The 23,126-nt window shown below is 47.4% G+C and overlaps 1 protein-coding gene and 1 non-coding gene across 8 annotated transcripts in view; both read left to right on the forward strand.

Annotated features, from left to right (window-relative positions):
• The window catches only part of LOC115330706 (contactin-associated protein-like 5), a 112,042-nt gene that overhangs the window by 50,693 nt on the left and 38,223 nt on the right, over nucleotides 1–23,126 (forward strand). For all 7 annotated transcript variants that reach the window (XM_040220698.3, XM_042286749.1, XM_042286746.1 and 4 more), the window contains exons 9-17: nucleotides 145–293; nucleotides 1,773–2,098; nucleotides 4,321–4,457; nucleotides 6,927–7,039; nucleotides 8,122–8,352; nucleotides 14,912–15,087; nucleotides 17,444–17,586; nucleotides 17,934–18,220; nucleotides 20,232–20,408. In XM_040220698.3, the coding sequence (XP_040076632.3) occupies nucleotides 145–293; nucleotides 1,773–2,098; nucleotides 4,321–4,457; nucleotides 6,927–7,039; nucleotides 8,122–8,352; nucleotides 14,912–15,087; nucleotides 17,444–17,586; nucleotides 17,934–18,220; nucleotides 20,232–20,408 (1,739 nt within the window). The remainder of the gene's footprint in view (nucleotides 1–144; nucleotides 294–1,772; nucleotides 2,099–4,320; nucleotides 4,458–6,926; nucleotides 7,040–8,121; nucleotides 8,353–14,911; nucleotides 15,088–17,443; nucleotides 17,587–17,933; nucleotides 18,221–20,231; nucleotides 20,409–23,126) is intronic.
• On the forward strand, nucleotides 13,914–13,986 carry Trnak-cuu. The gene has a single exon. It is a non-coding gene; the product is annotated as a tRNA-Lys (tRNA).

Raw genomic sequence — 23,126 nt, forward strand, 5'->3', positions numbered from 1 at the left:
GAGTTATATCTCTATTGTGTCTAAAAGCCGGCCGCAAATTCTTCATAACAAATTTCTCAGAAATTGAGGTGGCAGTCGAGTAATTGGAAAGGCAAACATCACGCGTAATGTAATCTAACTTCTGGACACCATGTATCGTTCCAGGTGGCATAATTTCACCATGATCCACAATGCCAACCAGGTCAGCCTGTACCTAGATAAGTTGTCACACTCCATCCGTCTGACCGACACCAACCACCACTTGCACCTGGATCCAGACCTCTACATCGGCGGTGTTCCACTCACCAGCAGAGGTAATCATCCAAGCACGCTTGCATCCGACTCTTCGGCTGTTCAAAAGATGTACCTGTTTTAACAAGAAATTGTTTATAAGAATGCTGACATATCTGTGCACTTGCTGCTTTTCTCAACTACCCCCTCTAGTAAACTGTGTTGCTCTGCTAGGTGGTTCATATTTAGGTACAAAACAAAAAAGCACGGGACAAGGACAAGAGAGGACCGTAATATCCTGAGAGATAGCTCGCAGTCGAAAGCAAATTGTGGGGAAAATAAGTACTATGCTGTCCTTCCGTGTCCTTTAAAAAAATAAAGTTTGAAAGAGTGCTTGTTTTAGATTTTGTGACCTGCAAAACTTGTGATCGCAAGGAGGAGCGAACTAAATTCGACTGCCGTTCCCAGTCAGCGATGTTCACTTATCTCCCGCTTGGGCTAAATAACACCATTTCTGCCAAGGTCACTATTGGCTAGGGCCTGCAATTACTTGAAACTACCTATCTTTCGAAGTTTAAAAAAAAAAAAAAAAGCAAATCGTGCCAGAAATATGGGTGGATTATCTTTCGGGGATGGTACATCCCTTGCATATTATGGTAGATGGGACGGGCACTAAATTTTTTGTAGTTTTAACACTGATTGAAAGTTAGTACCTGTCCTGTCTACTCTCTTGTCTGTCTCTTTTATGCTATTTTATTTTGTACCTAGTTCCTCTAGATGTCTTTGTTTTAACAGTAGTATGTTATAAGTGCAGCTGTTATCTGGGGGTTGCACTGAACATGTTATTTCTGGTCAAATTCAGAGGTTGTTCTTATTTTTACCACAGATTCTGCATTTATCATATTTTACCTCTGTTAAACTCCCAATGCTCTGCAGCTCGGCACTTATCAAAAATATATTCTGTGAACATGTGAATTTGTAATTCTTAAAAAGTATGGATAAGAAGAAATGATGTCCACATGCAAATGCATGACGAGGCCGTCTGAGCATCTTCAATACATCCTGCATCAGAGATCTTCTGGAAAACTGCATAGGAAAGCTTTTTTTGTTTTTTTTTCGTTTTTTTTTACTTGGCACGGATTGGCATAAATCTCTCGGAAACCCCTAGGGGTCTGCAGACCACAGTTTCAGAACCGCTGCTCTGAGAAGATGCATTGATTTCCACTTTACACACATTAGTTAGAAAAAAAAAACATACTTACATGATTAGATATAATAATTTTTGGGGGAACTCTCCCAGGTGGAGGGTAAATGCACAAAAATAAACTGACTTCCGCCTGAAATGGAATGCACTGACGCTCTCTAGGCAGCCGGTGATCGCTTTTTCAGTAACCACCAGTCGCCTGGGAGGGAGGGAGGTGGCATGAGTTGCATTTCATTTCAGGTTAACTCTTGCGCAAATATTTAAATGGTACACAAGCAGTTTATTGGTGTAGGCCGTAAAATTTCTGTACTGGCTCTTTTCCATCCGCAACCAATTGCAACTCTCATAACTGGTGCAGATGGTACGGCCGTCTTCCCGGGCCTGGTGACGGACCTGAAGCTGGTGGGCTGCATCCGCGAAGTCTACTTCAACCGGGACAACTGCCTCCAGTCGCTGAGGAAAGGGGAGCCCAATGCGCGCCACATTGGGATCTTTCCCGTCGAGTATGGGTGTGCGCTTGTGGACACAATCCCGCTCACATTCCCGTTTGCCGAGTCTCGGCTCAAACTCAACCTGCCGAGCGCGCGGAGGCTCGACATCTCGGTCGACTTCAAGACGCACCAGAACGAGACTGTCATTGCTTCGAGCCTCCTCCGGTCCGACAAGGGACAGGGATTCTGGGAGGTGAGTGCTGCTGAAAGTGAATTGGATTTCAGATTTTGGGTGGGTTGCGCTAACTGGCGGGAGGAGATTCAGTGATAGGGTGATGCATTCTTGACTCTCCATAAAGTAAATGTGTTCTTAAAAGAACCATTAGATGGAGTTTCAAACTTTCACTCAGTAGTTTCTTGATTTGTTATAGAGCCAGTGTGTATTTTAAGAACTGCAAAAGGATATTCCACCTTCTTTTAAAACTTGTAACTTTCATGAAATGCAGGACAGGAATTCGTTAGTTTTTCAATGCATCGACTTTTAAAGAAAAAATAACAGTGTTGTGCAAATATTCGAATTTGTGAATAGTAGTTTAGGATAATACGCTATTCGATATTCACTCCGAGATGAACTGCAATATTTCTTTTTTTTGATATGTTGATCGCAGCGAGTTCGCCCTGTTGAGTGTGCTTCTTGCCGAGCGCCTCTGCGCTGCAGGGAAGCAATACGCAGAGCTTGCGGGCTCGGTGGGTATTGCTTCCCCGCAATGCATGACTGCTCGGTAAGAAGCACACTTAACGGGACTAACCCTGCCGTGATTATGCCAGAGTATGTGTTAGGCAAGGCAGCGATGTCTTGACAAGTTGAGCTCATCATTTGTGCTTGTTTTGTTTTACAGCAAAGCTGTTAAGGGCTAGTTTCCCCAGTATCATATGTATCCGTCAGCAAACAAATGATGACACCAAACTCTGGACAGCTACCGCCATCTATGAGCGATGGCAGCAACCAGACAACTGGCTTGCCAGTTGTCTGGTTGCCACAGTCGCTCAGTGTTTACGGCAACCTCTCGAGCCTTTCCACTCTGGCTTGCCGACTTGCGGCCGGCCATTACTTCATTCCTACCATAGTACATAGTACACTTGAAGAAAAAAATATTTGCATATAGCGAGCAGATTTATAAATTTTCTCGATTAGGATAGCTGCAACAATTTTGTTGTTTACATGCCACAGTTCATAAATATATTTACCATAAAACCCCGAGAGATAGCCCACCTAAAATCAATTGAAAATTGGGTGAAAATAAGGAGTGGGCTAACTTTCAATGTGCAAACGAGAAAAGTTAAAAAAATGCTATTTTTAGATTATGTGTTTCTGTGAAACTTTTCATCGCAGCGAGAGGAAATGAAGCAAAGATGACATCTGCCCAGTCAGCAGTTTTCGCTTATATCCCGCCATAACTAACTAGACGCATTTACGCGAAGGTCATCATTGATGCGAACACTACAATTAGTAGGAGTGGGCTATCTTTTGGTGTTTAAAAAGAAATAGCAAATCAAGCCAAACACAGGGGTGGGTTACCTTTCGGGGGTGGGGCATCTCTCGGGATTTTACGGTACATTAAAATGAACCGAGCTTAGAAGTGGACAACTAGAAGGCTGGGAACAACCTTCACAAGTTCAGCTGAATTTTCGTTTAAGCATGATGCATGGTAGAGAAAGGCCTAGAGAAACTATCCAGTATTCAGTTTAAAAATATTTGGCCAAAACCACCATTCGCTTCGAATTTGCTTCAAACTCAAAATCCAAAATTGGCACAACACTAAAAAATAATAAAAATCTGAGTCTGCTTTCTTTCTTGACCCAAGAACAAAATGGGCAGTCACATCTGTTGTGTCATATACTGCCCCTTAAGTACTTGCTCTTATGGTTCATGGCTTGTGTTGCCAATGTTCATTATAGTTACGCATTTCGATTTGTGTTGCTTATAGCATGTGCAGTGCTGGCGTTCTTATGGTCTTAATTTCTGTAGCTGCTCTAATTTTTTTATGAATGTGAAGCCAGATATTTGCTGAGTGGACTGATCTGATAGTTACGGAGCGTAGTTCGAGTGATGACTGTGTTTGTACATCCAATTCTGAGCTGGATTCGGCTGCTGCGGTTGAGCACCCCTGATACGATACACTCTGTCATTGGAAAAAGGAAATATTTTACTGCTATAGTTTTCACCATTTTCAGCAAATATCGCATTACTTGCTTACTACTCTGATGTGCTAAATTACTTTTGCTTCACTAAGCCATATGCAGTTGGCAAAGCTCCAACTCGATATTGTACCATGGTCTTGATCTTAGTCACGGAAACTCATCAGATGTGCCCTAAATTTAACAACTTTTATTAAACTGTGGCCTGGGTAAGAGGGACAAGAACATGGTGAAGGGATAACTTGATGGATAATTGATATTCCCTTTTGATTCTAGATTCGCCTCAAGAAAGGAACGGCCATCTTCACTATTGTCCCGGACGAAACGAATCCGTCGCACTATTGGTTCCTGAGTAAAGGGAAGCAACTCACTGACGGGCAGTGGCACCAAGTTGGAGTCGTCTTTGAAAATGAGTAAGACAGGTCTGATTGGGATGAATTGGATCATGCATTGAGTTAGAATGGAGTTGCTTTATAGCCTCGTCCCACTAGAACGACAAACACCAATTTTTGTCCGACAACACCACAAAGTTCCGTGTCGCCGATGCTGTCCCACTGCAACGACCGACACCCACGACAATCGCCGACACGCGCCGACAAACGTTCGACGACGGACGAGTTCTTGTCTGTCGTTGGACTAGAAGCGCAGCAAGCAGTCCCACTGAGGAACATGTCTCGGAGACAAACTTATCCTCCTCGCCCGCTTGTGCCTTCTGTTGCCTCCCCTCCCACCCTTCTACCCTTCCTCCCGGAACGAAAAGCCCTTGGCGGCCACTCCTCGTTCCCGGCCCCGCAGTTCCGGTCCCTCGATTGCACGTAGTGGTCGCGGGCGCGGCTTGCTTGCTGGCGCCGGACGGTCGTGTTGCGAAAGGGAATTTGCTGTGGCTGGTTTTGCTCGCGAAAACTTGGTGCGCGAGATGGTGCTTCAAGACGCCGAGGTCTACGCCCCTGCATCAGGATGGATACACTCATGTTCGAGAACTGACCAAAGTAAGACCGCTCACCACGAAGTAGGACACAACATTCCGAGGCAAGCCATTCCGGCAGACGAGAGACTTGTCGTCGCGTTCTGTGATAATCGGGATGCCGTACTGTCCTCCAAAAAACGCCTGCCCTCGATCATTCGGATATGAGGTTATAAACAACCTCAAAAAAGGCGTGGAATTCCGTGGCGCTCACCTAGAATTCCTCGAGCAACCCAAAAAAAGGAACGATTTGTGTATTCTAGTTCGGAAAAAGTTTGGCGTCGATTGTCACGACTGTTTACAGAAAGTCGCCAACGGCAAATGAAGAGAAGCGGAAGCTTTAATGAAGAAATAAAGTAATCGTCTCCACTTTCACCGTGTCTGTCGGCACGTTTTATGCCCAAAGAGCAAAACACGAAAACCGTGTCGCCAGACTCAGTTTGTCTGTGTATTTTGAAGTGTTTTGTTGACAACTCCAGTCCCACTAGGAAACAAGTTTTCTTGTCCCCGTGTTCTGTGTCGTGTCCGCCAAGTGGGACGGCGGATTCCGACAAACAGGCTGTTTGTCGGTGTCGTCTGTCGCTCGTTGTCGTGTGTCGCTGTCGTTTGTTGCTGTCTGTTGCTCTAGTGGGACGCGGCTATTAGCATATTGTCTCAATGGATAACTGTCACAAAAGAACCTGCCAGATATTCCAGCTAATCTTAATCATCAGAATAAGGTTGATATTTTATTAATTTCTTATTAATTTTAATATTTTGAATTTCTTTTATATGAACTGGAATGATCAGAATTATGTTTCCTTAACCATTAAAAATCCTTTTTTTTAACGTAGAATTATGTTTTTTTTGCGCTTGGAAGAGGGTGCAAAGTTAAGAGGTCGCTGTCACGAAGACTTGGTCATGGAAGGGATGTCACACAGATGGTGTTGAGAGCCACACAGTGTGCACGCGCATTCTTTCTTATCTGCTGGCCTGCTCGTTTGCTCGCTTCAATGCGACGCTCCAACCGCCGTAATTCCACAATCTTCGCTTATCGCTCTGGACAGCGGCCAAGCTCGCGTGCTCTGGGGCACGGGCAGTTCACACGACTCTCTCACGCAACTTGGGGAAGTGTTAAAAGCAATCGCACGCAATTCCAGATATGCACTTTGGAGATGACGGTGCAGGGGGCTGCACATTGGCCTCTGCTGGACTCTGAGCCATGGGCATTTGCTTCTTGTGCACCCGACGTTGTCATGAGGCAGGAGCCCGTAGACGTTTCTTCGCTGCGGCAAAAGTTCCACGGGAATTTATGCAGCATAGTAAACCTATTCACCGACCAATCTTTTTCTTTTTGTAAACATCAGTAATTAGAAATTTTTGTTTTTCTGATTGTTTAATCATCAGAAAATTTTCTTTCTTTTATTATCGTAATTATCAAAAAACATGCTCTTCTGATAATTTTAATAATTACAAATGCGTGTTTTTCACTGAAGCATAACAGAGTTCTCTCAACCAAATGCAAAATTCCTGTACAGTAGAACCCTGGTAATACATACACTTGTAAGCCATAGTTTCTCTTTAAAAGTAGTCACGCTGAGTCTGCGATTCGGTTGTCATTACACATAATACATGCAATGCCTGCCGTAGTTAGTTACTGTCTACCTACCAGTTTCTCGCATACCGTTTTCACTTCTTAACTATAATCAGTGACGGGCTAAGAGTTCAGGGGAAGCTCCTCCCACCTCTTTTCACTTTAGCAGAGTGAATGCTGGAGATTAGGTCACTTCTTCTCCAGAGGTCACTCCAGTGGTCACTCTCCAGAGGTCACTCATCTAAAGTGGAAAGGGGTAGGAGGAGTTTCCCCCAAACTCTTAACCTGCCACTGACTATAGCACCTACTGTCTTGAATCATTTTAAGTAGAGTCAATCTTTTCAGGGTGGTGGAGCTCACAATCGACTTTAACCGCAAGTTAAGGGACACTTACAATCGTCCAGTCGAGCTGGTGGGACCCCTGGTGATTGGTGGGTTTCCCAAGGAGCATGTCATGGGTGAGCTTCACATTCGCTTTGTTACATGAAAGTAAGCATTTTTTTTTTTTTTTGCACATTGGGCAAGTGGGCTTAGTCGTGGTTGTTAGAAATTACACAGTACTGTAAACGACTTTACTTTTTCACGCTTAATATTTCGCAAAATCTTGCAAGGGTGGATTTTGAGAATGCTCAGTGATCCCGAAATTTCACGTTTTGGAGCGATATGCTACATATTTGTTGCCACAAGGTGATATACTCGCATGGTCAGTGTTTTGCTATATCCTTTGAGTTGCAAAAATATCTGAAACATGGGTCCTCGCGAAAAATTAAGTCGTTTACAGTACACATTTTGGCAAAATTTTAGTGGGCATACATTTGTGCCGCACATTAAGAACGTTGAGCCGCTCGAAAAGTCTGGAGTTGTACGGTAAAACTGTGGTGATATGTTTTTCAGAAACCGCAACGAAGAATGAATTGTCTGGGAATAACGCTTTCGAGGGCCAATAGATGCCATCGTTTCTAAAAAAGTTTTTGAATGTTCTCTAGCTTTCTAGACTGTTCACTTTTTTATACTTCTGGGATGTGTCAGTATATCTTACATTGTTAAGGCCAATGAGATCGCGGTGCCTATAACGTGTCTTAGACTGGTGTGTTTAGCGTCCTATCCCACCCACACATCAAACATGATCCTGAAGTGGCAACAAATTACGTCGCAGAAGCCAGAGTGTCATGCTATCAAATGTCGCGATCCTGGCAGTTTGGCGTGCAAGTCTCGACAAAAAGTATGCGTGTGATGCTGCCGTCACAGTGTCCCAACTCCCGACTGTCGAGGCTTCCGTGGACGATCAAGCTAGAGGGTGACCCATAGCAGAATATAGGCATCGGTCTCATCCACCACCGTGACTACCGCCAAGATAGCGGTCGGCGACGGCATGACACTTTTATGACGTCGTCGGACAGAAATCGAGAGATCCCTTTTTAGGACGCGTGGTAAGCACGCCAGTCAGAGATGGGTTCCAGGCCAACTGCTGTAAATGTTTGTTGCCACGCACATGGGGCCGCAAAAACAGAGTCGCGGTGTGCAAAACATTTTGATGCAGGTTTTGTGGGGTGCATCCGGGACATCTACGTGGCAAAGGAGTGGGTGGACCCCCGCAAGGTGGTGGGCACTGAGTACGCCCACGGAGAGGTCTCCCTGGACAACTGTCGTCTCATCAACCTGTGCAACAACCCCAATGCCTGCGAGCACGGGGGACAGTGCTACCTTGAGGGCAACCAGTTCAAGTGCAACTGCAACGGGACGGGCTACACGGGCAAGACGTGCCACTTCTGTGAGTCTTTGTCTTTGCCACCTGCCGTCTCGTGCCAGAGCTTGATGCTGTTCGTTGTGTGTGCCGTAGGAATCCCCAACGATCGACCGCTAAAATCGTCTTGCTTTGTGGCAGTAATTCTTGACACTGCACACCTCCACCTTTTGGGCTACCTACTATACCAAAGCGAGTTCCTAGAAGTCCTTGGGTTTCAGAGCACCCTCATGGGTTTCCAGATTTCCTCAACTGTTTCTCCCCTGTGTAAGGTGTTTTCCACTGGTAGGCTAGACGGCTCCGACTTGCTATTTCAGTAGGTCTAAGCCCTCTAATGACGCATAATTATGCACAAATAATTAAACTTTGCCAAGTCTCTAGGCCTCTGAACTACTTAAATGCAACAATGCCAAGAGCAGAAGGAGTTCCTTGGCTATCAATAAAAAAAGAAATTGTAAACGACTTCATTTTCATCGGCTCAATATTTCGTGAATTTGATGGAGTGTGACTTCCAGGAATATTTCGCGTGTACACAATTTTGCTATTGGGAGTGGTTTATTTACCATTAGTTATTAGTTACCATGGCATAATATATTTGCGGGAATTAGGCCCTCATTAAAATTAAGTTGCTTACAGTAGGTGTTCTTCAAGATCGGAAAGTTTTAGGACCCTTGCTCTAGCCCATGGTTTCGGGTCTGTCCAGTAGCAAAAAAATGTAAGTTGGCAGTTGTATTTTGATCTACCAATCAAACCGTCGTATGCAGGGTTGCATGAGAAACATTGAGTTTTCATTAAGTCTTTTTATTGGCACGCTCTGATTCATCATATGACATGGTCACGTGACTTGACGGTGTCAAGTTTTGGTGTCAGGCGATGTAACAACAGTGCTACGTGACCTGTCGTTACGTGACCTGACATCACATTACACCGTGTGGTTCTCCTTGGGGCCACTGCCTTTGGGAGTACCACGTTCGCGGCGAGACGTTCTACCGCAAAGCGGGTTCGTACTCGCGTGGCATGCTGCTCGTTGAGCGCAAACAGACACCAGTCACGTTGGTAACGGTGATAAACTGTTTATTTACAATGAAACAAAATAACAACAACACAGCGGCTATAAGCTGGTGAACGCCGTCGGTGTGGAGATCGCCCACGGCCGAACGGTCGTTCACAAATGTACAAAGGACGGGGTAAACGCTCACCGGTGCGCCGGAAGGTTCCCCGTTGTAGCCGCCGCCGAATCCCAGGAAGAAGAAAGCGAGACTGCTGTCCGCTGGTTTTAAGATAACGGCGGGGGCGAAGTGGCCAATCAAGGAGCGACACGTCGATCTCCTTTGTGCGGGGGTTCGTTACGGAAATCGCCCCAAGGGGGAGAGGAGGAAGCCACTCACAGTGGTAAGTAGCGCCACCTCTCGCTACGCCAGCTCGGCCGCCACGGCGCGCCAAAACGCTGACGCGACAGAATGTTGAGGGATCACAATCCCCACACTCCCCCCTCCTTAGCCAATAGTCACCCGCAAACGGGTAGACCAACACAAACACACAACAAGACTAAAATAATAAAAAAAAGAAAAAAGGCCGCCAGCTGCTGCAACTACACGGGAAACAACAGCCCGGCTCATTGGTCCATGGTCCAAAAGTTTGTACAGCGGTCCCTCACCAGCGGTACAGCTCCCAGCTGCAGTCGATCAATTGCGTCATCCCGTGACGGTCGCGCACTTGGCGGGTCACCTCCTGAGCGCCCAGGCCGGGGTGGGGCGTCGAGCCCAAAGTGACGAATGTCCCACAGCAGCATTCCGCCGAACGCTCAGACGTCGTACTTGAGGGGCGCCCTTGGACTTTTGGCGGTAGACGTCCGTCTCGGAGTCCCAGTGCTCCTTACGAGCCCTGCTGGGCGAGCTGCGCCACGTCCCTGGGGCCCTTGGGACTTGTTACGGGACGATGGGAACAGCTGGTCCCTGGTCGGCGAGCTTTCCGACCGCGGCGAGGATACCGAAGATGAAGAGCCGGTAGTCCCTGACCGGATGACGATCCCGACGGCCTACGAAAACGACGGGTTGCTGGTTTGGTCCGCGGCCGGCTGGGGTAGCGGGGCCGCCTGACGAATCACGCGCAGCTCTGGACCCTGGACACCGCTGAACTACCGTAGCCAGGAGACAGCAGCTCCCGAACGACGCGAAGCAAAGGCTGGAGGTCCTCTTCGTAGGTGCGGAACGTACTGCGGTAGAATGACCACTTGGTCTCCGACCGCTTGTGACGACGCTCGCACCGCGCTCTTGCGTTGACATGTGGCCCACGTGAGCGTAGGTGGCAATAACTGACCAATGGCAGTTACGCGTACCCTTTCCCTCGGAAGCCGTGTTTGGGGGATTCCCCTACGGGTTCATCCGGGAGCGAACGCTGAGGTGACGTATCTAGGTCACTGCTTGCCAGTAAACAGTGGTGTCTGGCGCGTTCGCGAAGGCAGCCGGTGCATTGTGTGTTGCACTTCCCTTAATGTGACATTTCGCCACTTACAGGGGCTGCCTCTACGAAAACTTCGGATAATAGTTCCTCCGTCTCCGCAGATTGTAGCGAGACGACTGTTGTTCGCTGCTGGCGTCGTCTCGCGCTGCGTGTGCATGTTTCTGCGGGGGCTGAGTTTGCTCGTTGGCCCCGTTTTCCCTCTCATGGTAGGGTTTCAGATCGCACACATGTACCGGCCCACCGACTTTTCTTGATTGCAAGTTTGTCAGCTTGTACACGAGTGGGGAGAGAAGTTCCTGCACTCGGTACGGGCCACACCACTTCGGAGCCAATGCGGCCGAGAAGCCTTTGCTGGCATCACTCAGAACATGGTTGCGTCTGAGGACGAGATCGCCCACTTTGTAGCGGAGATCTCGATGCGAGCGGTCGTACTGAGCTTTTTGTTTCGCTCGTGCTACCCCGAGATTGCGACGCGCCTCCGAGAAGGCTTCCGTCATCCGAGTTTGTAGCTGTCGCGCGTGGTCCGTTTGCGTCGGCTGCGCGTTGTCCACCCCGGCGCTCCCCCCTAGGACACGGTCCATGGGGTTCGGAAGCTCTCTCCCGAATGTGAGGAAGGCGGGGGTGAAGCCTGTCGAACGGTTGAGAGTGGTCCGAAGTGCGAACCCGATCTCGGGGATATATGTGTCCCAGTCACGGTGCCTTTCCGCGAAGGCGGCCAGCATTGGTTTGATGTTTCTGTTACATCGCTCCGTGATGTTCGACTGCGGGTGGTGCGGCGTGGTTGTTCTGTGCTTTATGCCAAGGGCCTTGCACGCGTCCACGAATACCTTCCCGACGAAGTAGCTCGCCCGATCAGTCAAAAGAGCTTCGGGGAACCCAAAACGAGTGAAAACCTCCATGAGCTTCTCCGTGATCGCTCGGGCTGTCAGCTTACGGAGTGGAAAAAGTTCCGTCCATTTGCTGAAGTGGTCAGTTACAACCAGTAGATACTGGTGTCCTTTAGGGCTCCTCGGTAGGGGGCCGACCACGTCGCAGGCTGCCAGAGACCATGATTGCTGGCTCGGAATCGGTTGCATTAGGCCCGGGGGTTTGCCGCCTCTTGGTTTGAAGCTTTGGCAAGAGTGGCAGGTGCGGGCATAACGGAAAACGTCCCGTTTCATGCCCGGCCAGGTGGCGATGCGACATAACTTTGAGTAAGTCTTGGAGCCGCTCGCGTGTCCGGCCAAGTGCGAGTCGTGATAGTAGCGCAAAACTGCGTTTCTCAGACTGCGGGGTACCACTACCTTGAACGCCTCGTCGGAGTCGTTCTCGGAGGGTATGTACCTCAGCAAGAGCCCGTCATTGCTCAGCAGATATGAATCCTCCGTGCCCGCACCAATACCAGATACGTCCCGGCACTCGGCGCCTACTACAATACCAGTAGTGTTGCGCCTGGCGGTCGCACCGCCCGCCTCCACGGCGTCCGACTCTTCCGCGAGTCCGTCGATCACCTTTCGACAAAACGGATCATTCTGCTGGGCTTTCAGAAGCTCTTCTTTGCTGAACACGATTCCCACGGCGCTCACTGCGTCTAGGTGGTTGATCGTCTCGTCCGGGGTGGTCAGATCTGCTGCCTCCCTTTGGGACTGAGTCACGGCTTCGCCTGACAATGTGGATGTCGTTGGCTCGGCCTGGGTCTTTGCGGAAATTTGTGTGCAGTCTATGGGGGCTCGTGACAATGCGTCCGCCACCACGTTTGTGCTGCCTTTCCGGTACCGCACGACGTAGTCGTATTTTTGCAGCATCAAAGCCCATCTTGCCAAGCGACCAGCGGGTTCGCGAAGTCGGGAGAGCCATATTAGGCTTTGGTGATCTGTTTCGATCACGAAAGTGGTCCCGTCGACATAAATGTCGAAACGCCGGAGTGCAAAGACGATGGCCAAGCACTCTTGTTCGCATGTGCTGTAGTTCCTTTCAGCTGGCGTCAACGAGCGGCTGGCGAAGGCCACCAATCGGAGTACACCTTCGTGCTGTTGGAGCAGGACCGCGCCCAAGCCAAGATTGCTGGCATCTGTTTGGATCAGAAAGGGCTTGTTCAAGTCGGGTAGCTTGAGTTCAGCTGTGTCCGCGAGCGCTCGAGAGGTGCGGCGAAAGGCCGCTTCCTGCTCGGGACCCCAGCTCCAACTCACGGACTTTCGCAATAGGCGTGTCAGTGGTGCTTGAAGCGTCGCGCAGTTTGGGATGAATTGGTGATAGAAGTTCACCATTCCCAGGTAGCGACGGAGGGAGCTCACGTCGGTTGGCGCAGGAAACTCCAGGATTGCCTGTAGTTTGTCGGGGTGTGGCGCAAGGCGCCTGCGATCCAGTTCGAACCCGAGCAAGGCGATGCGGGTTTCGGCTATTTGAGCCTTTTCGGGGTTCAGGGTCATTCCCGCAGCTTTTAGCCGGTCGAGTACGTCCTCGAGATGACGTAGGTGATCTTCGAAGGTGTTGGAGTAGACGACAATGTCGTCGAGATAGGCCATTGCGTGTTTCCATTTGGCTTCTCCCAGTACTCGGTCGATCAATCGCTGGAACGTCATAGGCGCTCCGCACAGACCGAAGGGCATTCGTGTGAATTCGAAAAGCCCGCGGTGACAACAGAAGGCTGTTTTTGCCTCGTCACCTGGCTCCATCCGAACCTGGAGGTAGCCTCGGCTAGCGTCCAGGGTGGTGAAGTACCGCGCACTGCCCAAGTTGGACAGAATCGAGTCGATGCTCGGTAGCGGGTAAGCGTCCTTTCGTGTGACGTCGTTGAGACGGCGGTAGTCCACGCAAAGACGTGAGCTGCCGTCTTTCTTCGGGACCAGCACCACGGGGAATGCCCAGGGGCTGTTAGATCGCCGGACGACTCCGGTGTCGATCATTTCGTCCAGGGCACGGTCGATGGCTTTTCGTTTAGCCAAGCTTACGGGTCGAGCGTTCTGCCTTCTTGGCAGTTCGTCGCCCGTGTCAATGCGATGGCGCACTTCGTTTGTGCAGCCCGGTCGGTCCGTGAACATTGCGTCATAGCGGCGCAACAACGACGACAGTCGGGCTTTTTCTCGCCCTGACACGCTGCATGATTGCGTGAGCAGTGGGTGCGTCATTTCCCCGATGGGGGCGGCGCCCGGCTAGCTCAGTCGGTAGAGCACGAGACTCTTAATCTCGGGGTCGTGGGTTCGAGCCCCACGTTGGGCGCCAAATTGTGGTTCTCCTTGGGGCCACTGCCTTTGGGAGTACCACGTTCGCGGCGAGACGTTCTACCGCAAAGCGGGTTTGTACTCGCGTGGCATGCTGCTCGTTGAGCGCAAACAGACACCAGTCACGTTGGTAACGGTGATAAACTGTTTATTTACAATGAAACAAAATAACAACAACACAGCGGCTATAAGCTGGTGAACGCCGTCGGTGTGGAGATCGCCCACGGCCGAACGGTCGTTCACAAATGTACAAAGGACGGGGTAAACGCTCACCGGTGCGCCGGAAGGTTCCCCGTTGTAGCCGCCGCCGAATCCCAGGAAGAAGAAAGCGAGACTGCTGTCCGCTGGTTTTAAGATAACGGCGGGGGCGAAGTGGCCAATCAAGGAGCGACACGTCGATCTCCTTTGTGCGGGGGTTCGTTACGGAAATCGCCCCAAGGGGGAGAGGAGGAAGCCACTCACAGTGGTAAGTAGCACCACCTCTCGCTACGCCAGCTCGGCCGCCACGGCGCGCCAAAACGCTGACGCGACAGAATGTTGAGGGATCACAATCCCCACAACCGTTACTTGACACCCAATGTTACTTGCCATGCCAGGCCACGCGACTATGCGACACTCGCGAAATCTGAGTTGGTTTCTGTTAAAATACAACTCTGCATTAAGACCTTGGGCACAAGAATTTCATTGCCAAATCTCGACTTCTGGCCGCATTTCATCACTTGTGCTCCAACAGTATATACAGTGGCACAGGCATAGAATTTTGCTGCAGTCCTGTCGGGGAAAGGAATTCTGTTAGACACTCTGACTATACATTTATAGTACTTTCAGGTTGGTGCTTTTGAAGTTGGTCATGGGGCATCATCGGTGTCCGCTTTATCTTTGAAGACAGCGAACCTCCCGATCGAAGAGCAATGTCTTTGCAGCCACATACAAACGGACGTGCCAAGAGCTGTTCCTCGTGGGCTACCGGAAGTCGGGCACGTACAAGATCGACATCGACCGCAATGGTCCTCTACCTCCTGCCCACGTCGAGTGCGACATGCAGCGTCCCGACGGGTCCATAGCCACCAAGGTCAACCACAACATGCAGCGGGAAATGGTACGGTAGCCTTCCAGTCGGTCGATGCCGTGAAGCCTGAATGGAGGCATCTTGCAGTTTTACACTGTAGTCTGTTGCAGGTTGCAGCTCTCTGCTCGCTTGGTGGTTTCTTCTTCTTCACTCTCCTCTTCTTCAGCATTTGCTCTGCTAAAATGAAAACGGTGGTGGGATTTGTGGGCAGGAACCTTTCCCACTTCTCTTTAACCTGCACTCGAATATAAACATTGATTGGTTGGGCTGAGCTACAATGGCACAAAAGACTCGAGGCAGCGAAGAGGAGACGCACGCAGCAGAGCGCTGTGGTGTGTACGTCTCCCTCTGTCACCTCCCTTGCACCTTTTTGTTTTAGTGAAAATATGGTAAGGGTGCAGGCGAGCTGGTGAATATTAACCACGTTGAATCAACCTGTGACAGGGGTAGAGAAGAAACATCGAAACATAGAAGGGACAGAAAATAGACAGGATGACGTCTCCCGTCTATTTTTTGTCTCTTCTGCGTTTTGATGTTTTTTCTCCACCTCAGTCTTAGGTTAATTCAACATTGCTTTTAGTGTTTGGTTTAGTTAGCTGATGAGTCTAGGCTAGCTGCCTTGAACCCTATCAAAGCTACATTCTGTCTCGCAAGGGTTCAGGTAATTGGATGGCACGCAGGTGTCCGGGTTCAGTCAGCATTCCAAGCTACGACCGGCTCTGAATGCTGCCTTCACGTTGCATGCAGGTATTCAGGGGCCATGGTTAAGATGACCCCTGACCTTGCCAAAGTGCCTTAATAATAAAAATAGCTATCCTAGGCTGTGTCAATCATATTACTATGTCTGAAAATGCTGCTGAATGGATGTTTGGGATTGTCTGTCAAAACCCTACTAAGTTACGTGCTTTTAGAAAAAAATCATCACCCATTGTTATTGGAACAATTACAGTAATCCCTTGTTATAATGGAATAGCTTTTTTCATATTATCGCTTTTATCAAAGTTCAGTGTGGTCCCGACTGAAATGCACGCATTTTTAACCAGATTATTCGGTGTGTTGGCGGCCGACCACACTTATTAGGAAGGCCGAGGAGCCGAAAGCCCGCAAGCCCACACGGAGGCGTACAAAGACGCTTGCGTTCCCTTCCTCTTCTCCACCGAGGCAATTGACAAACTGGGAAAAATGGCGAACAAGAAAATGGAACAAACCAGTGACGGAAGGCAGAGCGCCGCTTCCGGTGTCGATGCATCGACGCTCCGACGTGGCCAGGGAGCAGCAGGAGCAGCGTCCACGTTCTGAAGCTACTCACGGTGCCCGCGGTCGATGCTACCATACTCCTGTCGGGATCAGGTCAAGGCAGTGATGGAGCCAATGAAGCCCAGAGGAGACCATCCCTTCGGAAGCCCTCGACGCACGCGCCTGAGCGGACAGGCGTACACGGGTACACATGCGCCGTATGGGAGAAAGGAAGTTAGATCTCCGTGGTTGAGAAAATTGGCCATCCCAAGTCCGAAATCGCCAAAGAATTTGACATTCCAGGATCGGCTGTTCGGCACTGTCCACCATTTTGCAGAGTAAGCGAGGCATACTGGATGGGTTCCAGAAGTCTTTCATCAAGAGAAAGTGTGCCCGCGATTCGAAGATGAAAGATCACCAAGTGTTTTCGCGCACGTCGGATTTTCTCTCGTGAGCATGCTTGCTGAGCCGGTGCAGAATTCCCAGAGCTGCAACGATCTATACAGGAGTCTGTAAAAACATGTTGGCGAAGCCACCGAAAATAACTTAGATTCATTCGCGCTTGTTGATACGGACATTCCCGTTGTTGCTCCTGCCACGGATGCTGCGATCGTAGACCTTGCATGCGGCCAGGGTATACAAAGCGATGTCCTAGAGGCACCTTGGGAAACCCTGACGACTGAAAAGACGCGAAACATCCTACGGCTGCTTTGAAATAATGTGGAGTGCAGCGGCGGTAATAGTGTTCTTCCGATGCCTGGAGCAGTTTTAGGAGAACAGATGCCTGGATGAAATTATTGACAAACTCCATGTAATATTTTTTTTTACTTGGTAAAGCTGACGCGAGTTGTTCATAACAGAGTTTTGTTTAATAAATATATGGTCACAGTGTTCCGCAGTGTTCCCGTTCAATTTCAAGGCTGCATTCGCTGTTTTTTGGCTCGCTTTTATCGAATTACTGCTTATATTGAACTTTTTTTTCGTACCGTTGACTTCGTTATAATGAGAGATTACTTTGCTGTTATTCATAACTACATAAACAATTATTTTTTCATAATTTGATTTAGAAATATATAAACAATATAATAAAAATCATTTTGCCTGTGAGCAATAATCTGTTTGTTTCCCCGGGTAACCTTAATGTTTGCAGGTGGTGCGCAAGTACGGCCTGGAAGGGTTCTACATGGACATCACATACCGCGAGTTCACCCCTGAAATGTTGCAGTCACTCATCTATGCATCGAAACAGTGTTACCAGCACATCACTTATGAGTGCTTCAAGGCTCCCTTGGGGTAAGCTCCCATGATGCTACATAATCTTCAGTGCTCCAGTATTAACACATCTGGTTGTTTAATGCAGTGGTACAATCAGGTTTCTGGTTTTAAGTTTTGCTTTCTTCAGTACTAGCTGTACATAGGCCCTTTACACACAGAAGACTGGATTGTTTTAAATACGTAGCATTTGTAGGGCCATCCTTACCGATTTTGTGTCCGTGGCGTGTAACCTCTATGACGTCACATGACAGTGGCATCATGGAATGACCTGACTCGGCATCACATTAAGGCTGGTGCACGCAAATGGACGCGCCGGCCTTAGTTCGTCGAAGCCACTAGCATATGCTCTCTGATTCACCCTGCAGGCTGCAGAGCTACACCTGGATGGAGTCGTCGGCGGACAACCGTTACGTTTCGAGCATCGGCAGCGACCACCCCGCCTGGTGTCAGTGTGCGGAGACACGGAGCTGCTCTAACGCTTCGCGGTTGTGCAACTGCGACGTGGGCGACGCGCGCTGGCGCCTCGACGAGGGAGTGTACCACCGCAAGGAGGACCTCGGGATTGTGCGCATCTACATGCTGCAACCCAAGGGCTTGGCACACGATGCCGAAGCGAGGATGACCCTTGGGCCCCTGGAGTGCACGGACACCAGTGAGATTGATCTTGGATCCAGTTGTTGTTGTGTGTTTACGTTTTCGCTTCACGACTTTTCTCTAAACCTTTTTTTTTAATAAGCCCAAGTAGGAGGAGGTATACAATAAATGAGCAAAATGAAATCTAGCTTATATTAAAAATGCATGTATGTTCAGTTGCATTTAAAAGTGATAAAAGGTAAACAAACCAGTAGGCAGGCATTCAAAAATACAATTTTGGTGAAAAACATCCCACACATCAAAACTATTTTTTTGGTTTAGATGCACAAGAGGAAGCTTGACATGAGTCTTGATGTGGGTGCAAAGGTTCTTAGTTCGGAAAGCGAACCTGACAGAGGCGAAACCGAAACTGAACTTGTGTGATGTCCAGACAATATATATAGGAAACAAGATCAACCATCAGTCAGTACAAGGCTACATCAAATATGTAAAAAGCAACATGATCAAAATGGATGGAGGCTAAAGTTTGTGTAGACTTACACATCTTTTAGTTGAGGGGTAGCATGAGCATGCAAAATAAATAAGCGAAGCTAATGAATGAAACTCAAAAGAAGTTTATAGTATGCTTTCTCAAATGGTAAGTTATGTAGAGGCACTTGCCAAAAGCAACCAGTGAAAAAGGTTTTTGGTAGTGCTGTGCGAATACTCGAAATTTCGAATAGTAGTTTCGAATAATACACTGTTCGATATTCGTTACGAGATGAACTGCGATATTCATGTTTTCTAGTTTTGATGGCAGCGGTTAGCCCCATTGAGCGAACTTCTTACCGCGCACCGGTGCGCTACGGAGAAGCAACACTTGCGGAGCTTGCTCCCGTGGGTGTTGCTTCTCTGCAGTGCACTGGTGCTCAGTGAGGAGCGCGCTCAATGGAGTAACCCGCGGCGATCGACACTTGGAAAAGTATGAATATCGCAGTTGCGTGCTTGGGAGAGAAGCACACCTTCAATGCGGGATTGTGCACGAGCGCGCCTGGTGTATTTGAAAAGAAACGACTTTGTGAATGTTGATATCTACATGCCACTAAAAGTTTCAGTGCCAAACTGTTGCTGTTATGCAAGAGTATGTTAGGCAGAGATGCCCTGACAACCTGCGTTCCTCATTCGCGATTCTCTTTTTTTTAAATTTGTGATTGAGTCAAGATTATTTACATATAACAATATTCGTGAATCCACTCTATTAGATACAGCTGGGCATCTCTATAGGTTTAATTTTATGTCAAACCCGTCATTTGCTTGCCATCTCAAGGCATTGGACTTACTGAGGTTGCAGTCCATAAATATGGTTATATTAAAATTACCTTATAAATGAACAAGTTAAAGCTTGGGAACAACCTTAACCAGTTTAGCTAAGTTTTCGTTTAAGCATGGTGCAACGGTAGTGAGCGGCTTGGAGAAAATATTCTATATTCAATCAGAAAGTGTCCAACCAAAACCGATATTGCTTCAAATTTGCTTCAAACTTAAAATCCACCATTCAAACATGACTAGTTTTTGGCTTTAATTTTTTTTTTGCACAACCTGGAAAAGCAAAGTCTTTACTCATTTTGGCTTTACAAATGGCCATTTATGACAATTCATTCTGCTTTGGTGAGACTTCAGTAATAGATAACATTCAGAACAAAATACAGTAGTGCTGAAGACCGAACATACTCTGCACAGCGATATAGAACTTGACAGCTAATAACCCAGCGTGCTGTTTTAGGCGATTGCTTATTTTCATTGAACAAACTGTCATTTTTTAATGTGTATATAAGGGATTGCAATCTGAGTTAAGGTGCATCACTCTATAGTCACTAATGTGATAAGAATGCCAGAAAGAAGATATCAGTTTGTCCTGCTTTCCGGCATGAGTGTGCTGCCTTTCGTAGCTCTCTGACCATGTTTGTAAAAGAGAAGCGTATGTAATGCTTTAACATCATTGCTGTGGGCGTGAGCGTGTATACCTAAGACGTATCCAGTGATGCAAAAAAGTATACACAATTTATTTTGATTGGCACGTTTTCTTTCAGACACGCAACAGTACGTGATCACATTCAAGACAGCTCCTTCTTACTTGGAAGTACAAACTGGCTGGAGGCGTGGAGACCTTGCCTTCAGCTTCAGGACTTCTAGCAAGCGTGCAGTCGTTCTGTATCAGGCTGCATTGCACGACAAGCATGGCTACCTCCTTGCCATGATCACCAGTGGTGAGTGATTTTAATGATTTTAATAGAGTGGTGAGTAGTGTACAAAAGTCACTGACTTACTTGATAGTTCCGACGAATGCATATTAAGTTGGTGGTGCAAGTCATGCAGGAAGACAAATGAATATCTAGTGGACATCAAGTTCTTCATTGTGCACATAGCTCACTTATGAATATGGTAAGCATTCTATAGTAGAGATATAAGGTGATAAAAATATAAACTACAGTCGCCGATAATTTGGACTTGTTCAATATTTTGGACCTAAAGGAGGAACCATGACCTACCCAATAGAAATAGTGCATATTCATGATCAATGTTTCAAACAGTTTGAAGTCTGAAAGTTAAATTGTTCGAAAAAATTGTCGCAAGCGATTAGCAGGAAGCACGCCTAAGAAGCTTCCATTTTAGATTCTATGTTGGCTGCACATAGATTAGGTAGGTTTGGCAGCACTACTTGAGTGCTGCTAAGTCCTACCGCTAGGTGATGCTACGGATTTTTTTCTCTCTAGTTGCACGTCATTATCATCATTGTTATCATTTGCTTTGTTCATTCGCCATTCTGCAGTCGTGGACTTGTGCCTCTTATTTCGGTGAATCATGTTTTCGGACTACGCTGGCTTGGACGTCATGGCCCCATCTCTTCTTACGGCACTGCGAAGTGTCGCTAAGATGCGCTGGAACTACTTGACCATAACGCGAGAAAAGGCTGCAATTCTCAAGCTAATAGAAAGTGGCCGAATGCAAGTGGAAGCATAACCTGAAACAAGGCACTATTGACGGCTTTTCTAAGCCCGCTTAGACGTAATAAAGGCAAGCGTTTTAATCTGCTGATTAGAAAATCAGCAGATTAAAACGCTTGCCTTGTCTATTATTCTGAGTTTTTTTTGGTTCCTGCAAGGTCAGAAAAATCGATAGGCAACTGTAATTAGAGTGATTACCACTTTCTTTTGGGGTCACACACTTCATCAAGGGGGGACATGGGTCTTTGGAGCCAAAAACTTTCTAAAACTGCATTTTTTTGAAAATGGCGATGGCTGTTCTTCTGAATCTACCAGGCTTATAATTTCGGGATTGAATATTTGAGCTATAAATCAATTTATATTATCTATGTGGGCTGCATGTGCATTGAAGTTGACTCTAGAACATTGTTTTCACAAAACACAATTTTCGGACTCGTTGAAAATTTAAAGGAGGGATATCTCAGCATCTAGTGCAGATAGAAATACAACCATTCCTGAAATGTGTAGCTGAATGTGTGAAGCATACAATGTTGTGAGCAGAGTTTTTAATATAAGTCTAGAAAATTTCTATTTGATATTTTGCTATATTACTTGTTAGACATGCATTGAGCACTGAACTTCAATGTGGGGTAAAATCACTAATAGTGAGTTTATCTTAAAAGTGCTTCCAACATTGTATTCTCTACACTTCGTAGTATCTAGCCATGTGTTAGAAAGAATATTTTGTTGAGCAGTTTTTTTTCTATCGTTTTTCCAAACAAAGGCAGGCAAGTTTTAATTATTTTGAGGACAATGCTACTGACTGAGAAAATGACCAGATATATGAAATCAGCACAAAAAGCTGAACAAGCTTGTGCAGTTTCATTAAGTTTGGTCATAAAATAAGAAAAAAAGCTCCAAGACCAGTGTTCGAAGCAAAGCTATGCCATGTAGATCTTTACCTGATCAAGACCAGGACGCCATTGTTGTCATTTATTGCTACAGAAAAGAATCAACTCTAGGAATATTCACAGCTGCACCCAGGATTAGAATGTTTTGACATAATCTTTTACCTACATTTGGCTTCAATTATTTTTGTTTTCAAGTTATCAGGCTGTGCAGTAATAAAGAAACGGGAAAAAAATGTGGATGGAAGCGCTTCGTGTGTTTACTCCTGCTCTGTGTCCTTGTTTTTTTTTTTGTGCTTTTACATAGTGGTTATGTAAAGTATTCCCTCCTTATAACAGTATTGCTTTTTTCAAATTATCGCTTTTATTGAAGTTCAACGTAATTCCGACCGAAATGCATGCATTTAGAATCGGATTAAAGTGTATCGGCAGCCGACCACGCTTACTACGAAAGCCGCGATGCTGAAAGCATGCAAGCCTACGCGAAGGTGCATGGAGACCTTTGCGGTGCCTTTCCCTTCTTCACTGAGGCAAACGGCAAACTGGAAAAACGGCAAGCAAGAAAACGGAGCAAACGGATGACGGAAGGCAGAGAGCGCAGAGTGCCGCTTCCAATGCTGATGCTCTGATGCGGGCAAAGAGAAGTGGAAGCAGCATCCACGTTCCGACACGGTGCCCGCAGCCGACACTGCCCGACTCCTGTCGGAACCAGGTCAAGAGAGCAATGGAGCCCATAAAGCGCAAAGGAGATCATCCCTTCGGAAGCCCCTGACACGCGCTCCTGTGCCTGCTTGGCCTGCAGCGTAATATGTACAACATGCACATGTGATGTGCGTCATATGGGAGATTGGCAGTGTTCACCGAAAGTCGCTTAGATCTGCGAGGTTGAGAAAAGTGGCCTGCCCGAGTTTGAAATTTCCAAAGAATTCAACATTCCGGCATTGGCTGTTCGACACTGTCCACCATTTTGCAAAACAAGCAAGGCATACTAAATGGGTATCAGAAGCTTTCTTATGCAAAAGTAAGCGTGCCCACGACTCGAAGACGAAAGATCGCCAACTGCTTTTTGAACGTCAAATTTTCTCTCACGAGC

Source organism: Ixodes scapularis, unplaced genomic scaffold, assembly GCF_016920785.2.
Source record: "Ixodes scapularis isolate PalLabHiFi unplaced genomic scaffold, ASM1692078v2 PGA_scaffold8__174_contigs__length_109621045, whole genome shotgun sequence".
In the NCBI taxonomy this organism is placed as follows: Eukaryota; Metazoa; Arthropoda; class Arachnida; order Ixodida; family Ixodidae; genus Ixodes; species Ixodes scapularis.